At 63.0% G+C, this 6,159-nt stretch overlaps 1 protein-coding gene across 1 annotated transcript; it reads left to right on the top strand.

Moving 5' to 3' along the window:
* The first annotated feature begins 747 nt into the window (after positions 1 to 747).
* KLF8 (Kruppel like factor 8) lies at positions 748 to 4,837 on the top strand. The gene is made up of 5 exons (XM_042824901.1): positions 748 to 828; positions 1,161 to 1,704; positions 2,306 to 2,408; positions 2,499 to 2,635; positions 4,044 to 4,837. Exons 1-5 carry the CDS (start codon positions 760 to 762, stop codon positions 4,223 to 4,225), a joined length of 1,035 nt encoding a protein of 344 aa, XP_042680835.1. The 5' UTR covers positions 748 to 759; the 3' UTR covers positions 4,226 to 4,837.
* The last annotated feature ends 1,322 nt before the right edge of the window (positions 4,838 to 6,159 follow it).

Here is a 6,159-nt window from a genome sequence, read left to right as displayed (position 1 = left end):
GGGTCGCACGGCACCGTGGATCCCCTCCCTCGTGCCTTTTGGGCGGGAATGTATGGATGCTATAGGAGTGCTATAGGAGCCGGTCCCTATAGGTGAGGCTGAGCCCCCTCCTCCCCGCCGTAAGACCCGTGGTCCCGTTGAGTTCCCCCTCCCGTTCCCGCGGTAGGATATCGGCAGCGGGACCCTCCGAGCACGCCTCGCTGCACCCTAACCCCGAATCGGTGTGCGGTGTACCGCTGAGTCGGCGCTGGGGGAGACCCGAGAGAGGGGACGGCTCTTTGTGCCCTCCCGTGGCTGTGGGGTCCGTGAGTGCGCCCAGCTCCAGGGGTCCTTGCCCGCGTCCCACCCATCCCCAAAGGAGCTCTGGGCGGCTCTGCGTGTGCGGGGCGTGTGTGGACCGGGCGTGCCCGGGCGGGGACACGCGTGGGTGTGGGTGTGCGGGGCCGTGGGCCGCTCTGCGCCCGCAGCAAGGTGCGTAAGTGGGAGTCGGCTGGCTGGGAAGGGGTCGTACATCGCTGTGGTCCCAGCGTTCGGGGGTCGCGCGCCCGTTGGGGCGGTTGCAGGGGGCGGCTCCGTGCGGTGCCCGCGGGGCCGGGCCGTGCCCGCAGCCCCTCCCTGCTGCTCGCTCGCCGCTGCCGGGCCCTTTTAAGGAGCTCCACCCCGGGCCGAGCCAGGGTGGAGTCGTGAGGCTATTCGCACCTCCCGCGCGGCACGGCACGGCACGGCACGGCACGGCACGGAGCGGCGCGGGCCGGGAGCATGATCCTGCCCGCCGAGGGGATGAGCGCCGCGCATTCGCGGAGGAGCCCCCCCCGCGGAGCCTGGCGGGTGAGCGGCCCCTTTAAGAAGAAGGGGTGTGTGCGGTGGGGGGGGGTGGGGAGGGTCGGTTGAGGGCAGCGCGGCCCCTTTAAGGCGCGGGGGAGGGGAGCGGGGTGGGGTGGATGGGTGTTGGCCCCGCCCCCGGCCCCCTCCGGCCCCGCCCCTCCATCACAAAGGCGCGTGGGGGCAGCGGTTGGAACAGGTGCGGGGCTGCCGGTTTCCCCCCCTCGCAGTGGGTTATGGTGAGCAGCGAGTTGGTGAATTGATGAGCACGTTAATTAACGAATGAGCGGGGCGGCGTCTGGGTGCAGAGCGCTCTGACACTCCCCTTCTCCCCCCAGTTTTGGCAGGCGGGAGGCTCGGGGCGGGGCAAAGCGGCCCCCAGGATGAGCTCGTCCTCGCTGCTGGCCGAGGCGCCGCTGGAGCCCCCCGTGCTGCTGACCGACATCAAGACGGAGCCCCCCGAGGAGCTGCTGGCCTCCGATTGCAGCCAGCCCCAGGCTGAGCCCGTCGATCTTTCCCTCAACAAGTCCAAGGCCCCCCCGCCGCCGCCCCCCGTGCAGTCCTCACCCCTGCTGGTGGCCCCCCCGGTCCCTGCGCCCACCATCTCCATCGCGTCCTCGGGGCTCGGCACCACCTCAGCCATCCCAGCCGTGCTGTCGCCCGGCTCCATTCTGGCATCGTCGCAGGGCAGCGGTGGGCAGCAGATCCTGCACGTCATCCACACCATCCCTTCCGTCAACCTGCCTAGCAAGATGGGCAACCTGCAGACCATCCCCGTGGTCGTGCAGTCGCTGCCCGTCGTCTACACCACCATGCCGACCGATGGCGTCACCGCCATCACTGTCCCGCTCATCGGGGGCGACGGCAAGAACACCGGCTCTGGTAAGGGGCTTGTCGAGGTGTTTGGAACCCCCCGTTCGGTGGGCCCGGCCTTGGTCCTGACACAGCCGTAAGATGTGTCCCTGTCTGGTAGGACATATCCCCTGCAGGGAACCCATTTCTCCACCAAGGACTCCCCGGGACCACTGGTGGCTTAACTTCCAGAAGGTGTCCCCAGGCCCCAGCATAGGACAGCAGAACTCCAGAGACAGCCCAGCCCTGGCCATCCGCCTGTACTGAGCAGGGGATGGGGAGGTGCTGCTGGCTGCCTGCCTGCCCGTCCCGCCCAGCTCCGCTTTCTGTCCCCGCTGTGTCCCCATTCCCCGAGGGTGGGGTGCCCTGGACATTCCCTGCTTTGGGAAGGAAGAGGTGTCCTCAAGCTGCACACCCCCACTTTATCCCCCATAGCCCTGTGCCAAACCCCCGCGGCACGGAGTCACCTCTCTGCCCCAGATCGATGTGGGCTGCAGCGGGGTGGGCTGAGCCCTGCGGCGTGGTGGCTTTTCTGGGAGGTCGGTGATGTCTGTCAGCATGCTTTGCTCACCAGCCTCCCCCAGCCCGTCCCCCTTTGCTCCTTAATAGCTCTTCTTTCCCACCCCCGCAGTGAAAATGGACCCGGGCGCCATGTACCCCATGGACATGCCGAGTGACAGCGAGGACAGCGCCTCGGAGAGCGGCCCTGCGCCCTTCCAGGACCTGCAGCGAGAGTGAGTGCGCCCGCGGGTGCCGTCCCCGTCCCCGGGGCAGACTGCCCGCTGGGGGCCGCCACTCACGGCCATCCCTCCGCCCTTCCCCAGGTCCGCCACGCCGCGCCTGCCCCGCGCCGACTCCCCCGACCTGAAGAAGCGGCGGATCCACCAGTGTGACTTTGAGGGCTGCAACAAGGTGTACACCAAGAGCTCTCATCTCAAGGCCCACCGGCGGATACACACGGGTACGGAACCGCGAGGGCGGATCGGGGGAGGCAGCGGAGCTCGGTGCCCTGCTCGGGGGGGGGGCGTTAACAGGGCGCTCCGCCCCGGCGCCGCCCCAGCTGCGGGCCGGGAGGGGTCGGGGTGTGGAGGGGCGCGGCGCCGTTACGCCCCGTGCTGCCGCTCCGGGCGGGTACCGTAGTGCCCCTAATGCGCGCCCGCACTGCGCGCCACCGCCGCGGGGGTGGTACCGTAGGGCACCTAATATACGCCCACACGGGGCGCCGTGTTTAGGGGGCGTTACCGTAGCGCTCCTAATGCACGGGAGCATACAGCCACACGAGGGCACTGCTGCTCGGGGAAGGAAGGACAGCGGGACGGACTTGACAGGCTCGAAAAGTGGGCCTGTGGGAACCTAATGAGGTTCAACAAGGAGAAGTGCTAGATATTGGGATTGGGTCGGGCAATCCCAGGTATGTGCACAGGCTGGGAGAAGAACAGCTTGAGAGCAGCCCCTGTGCTCTGCCCTTTGTGAGGCCCCATCTGCAGTACTGTACTGAGGGCTGCAGACCAGGAAACAGGAAAGACGTGAATCCGTAGGAGCAGGTCCAGAGGAGGGCTGTGAAGGTGATCAGAGGACTCGAGCAGCTCTATGAAGAAAGGCTGAGAGAGGTGGGGCTGTTCAGACTGGAGAAGGCTCCAGTGAGACTTCATTGCAGACTTCCAGTACGTGAAGTGCTTATAAGCAACTTTTTGTATGATCTGATAGTGATAGGGCAAAGGGAAACAGTTTTAAACCGAGAGGGGAAATTTAGTTTAGATATTGGGTGGTAATTCTACACTCAGAGGGTGGTGAGGCCCTGGCACAGCTGCCTAGAGAGCTGTGGGTACCCCATCCCTGGAAGTGCTCTGAAGTGCCTTGAGCACTTCAAGGCCGGGTGGGATGGGATCCTGGGCCAACTGAGCTGGAGAGGAGCAACCAGCCCACAGCAGGGGTTGGGACCAAATGGGCTTACAGTCCTTTCCAGCTCAACCACTCTGTGATTCTATGATCATGGTGCAGCTAACTAGGCAACAACACAGCTGTTTTAGGGGTGTTACCCTGGTGCAGCTAATAGACAGCCACACGTGACGCACAGCCGCGCTGGGGCACCGCTGCGTGAAGGGGTGTTACCTAAAACGCACACCTATATTGGGAAACCACTGCTTTAAGGGTGTTACCGTATTGCACCTACTGCACACCCACGACGGGGAGCCACTTCTCTATGCGCGGTACCGTATTGCATCTAACGCATGCCCCCAGATTAGCACGCCGTCCAGCCGGTGGCGCCCGCGGCCCGTGCTACGCCGGGGAAGGGCGGACAAGGAGGGCTGGAGGGCGGTGGCTGCCTGGGCACACCCCGCTTCCGTGCTGACCCCCGCTCCCCGCAGGCGAGAAGCCCTACAAGTGTACCTGGGAGGGCTGCACCTGGAAGTTCGCCCGTTCCGATGAGCTGACCCGGCATTTCCGCAAGCACACGGGCATTAAGCCCTTCCGCTGCTCGGACTGCGACCGCAGCTTCTCCCGCTCCGACCACCTGGCCCTGCACCGCCGGCGGCACATCATGATGTGAGGAGCCCAGCACGCGGAGCGGGGAGACGGAGGCAGCCTCGTTCCCTGCGTGCAGCTGAGGGACTGCGGGGCTGGCGGCGAGCGAGCCCTGCACCGGTGCGGGATGGTCTCCGGAACGTGCGCCTCTTCTTCTGGACCTCTCCTCCCCGCTGGCGACACCCGGAGGCTCCTCTCGCCGCGGCCTCCCGGCCTTCACCCCGGCCCTGCGCACTCACCTTTCCAGGGGCGGTGCGGACGCAGCCACAGCCGAGGTGGGGAGACGTCCAGCCTTGTGTCTGCCTCCTCCCAGCCCACCTGCATTGCCTCGTCCTGCCCCAAGGGATGGGGAGAAAGGAAAAAGCAAAAGGGGAGGACAGAAAGAACCCTGACCCACCCGTATGAACACCACCGCCAGGAAAAGGGAAACTTTGCGGAACGTGGAACTGTGATTTTATGGAGTTCTAAGGGGGGTGGGAAAAGGGGGGGGGTCACGCCAGCTTTCAGTTTTCGCAGACTATGGGACAGTTGAACCATTTATAAGTTAAAAAGGCATCAGCCTCCCTATGGACTGTGGCCACGCACTTTTCTTTGTAATTTTAATTGTTGTTTTTGTGGGGTTGGCCCAGCTCCTGTGCTGGGAGGGCAGAGGGCTGTGGGGGGGGGGGGGAGGGTCAGTGAGGGGACAGTGACCATCAGGGCCGCTTGAAGGGAGGAGCTTCAAAAAGTTCCTCTAAAGCTTCGGGAGGAGGCAGAGCCCTTCCGGTCCATGGCTCTCCTAGGGGCTTTTCCTCTGTATGTATGTGTGTCTGTGTGTCCCCATCACATTCCCTATCCCAGAGCAGCACTCTCCATCTGATCTGAATGCTTGGTGGTGGGAAACAGCCCTACATCCTTTCCTGCAGCCTTGGGGAGACCCATGCAGCCCCGGATCAGGAGCTAAGGACAATGCTTGGGGGCCAGCACCACTAATGGCCCACAGCAAAGGTCTGTCCTGCAAATGTGCCCAGGATGGGTGGGATGGTGGTGGAACCTTTTGGGGTGAGGGAGTGGGGACATTTCTTCGGCTTTTTTTTTTTTTTTTAAACCATGGGATTTAAAACTCCTGAGCTGTGATATTTGTACAAAACCATTTGACGTTTTTCTACAGGGGAATAACATTGGAAGCAGAGGAGCCTGGTGGTGTGTGTCTGTGCTGCAGCAGCGGCAGGTTGAGCACTGGGGACGAACATGGCTGGGCTTCACCATCTCCTTTGCAGGGCTCCCGAGTTCCTCTTCTGAGGTTTTATTGAAAAGCAAGAGGTCTAAAAAAGGAGAAAACAAAAACCTAAATTGGGTGCTTTAGCTGCAACCCATGTTGTCTCCAGGTGCATCAAGAGGAGAGCTGATATGTGGAGCAGAAATTGACTGCACCAATGACAGAGACACGAAGGACACAACGTGCATATCCCCACACTGCCTGTCTCTGCTGCCCATCACAGCTCTGTCAGTTCCCACTGCAGGCTGGGCATGGCCCTGTGCTTGAGGAAGGTGCCTGGGTCCTGCTGGGCTCCCACCTCCTCCCTTGAGATCCTCTGTCTCTGTCAACCCTATCCCCTGTGCCCTCAGGGCACTAATCACCTTTAATTGCTCTGAGTATCCTCACCAGGGACCTCTGCCCACTCTCCTGAGCCCTGGGCTCTCCTGGTGCTCCCTCACCTTCCTGAGCCATGTTGTGGCATGCTGGCCATGGATCCCAACCTTTGGGCTGACATCAGGCCTGCCCTGTCCCCATGGACCTGCCTGGTGGCCATCTTGACCTGCTGAGTCTCTATGGAAGCTTCTGGCCCTCTCCTGTGCCCGGTGCATGGGAACACACACCTCACGACCTCCTCTGAGAGGCTTATGGACCCGAAAGGCCTCCAAGATGTGCTCTGGAGGCTGCAGGTAAACATCTCAGCCTGGCCATGTTCACAAATG

This window comes from Centrocercus urophasianus, unplaced genomic scaffold, assembly GCF_019232065.1.
Source record: "Centrocercus urophasianus isolate 14NV4802_14NV808 unplaced genomic scaffold, USGS_Curo_1.0 seq_24, whole genome shotgun sequence".
Classification (NCBI taxonomy): Eukaryota; Metazoa; Chordata; class Aves; order Galliformes; family Phasianidae; genus Centrocercus; species Centrocercus urophasianus.
Note: the sequence above shows the minus strand (reverse complement) of the source record. Positions and strands in the feature narration are given on the sequence as shown.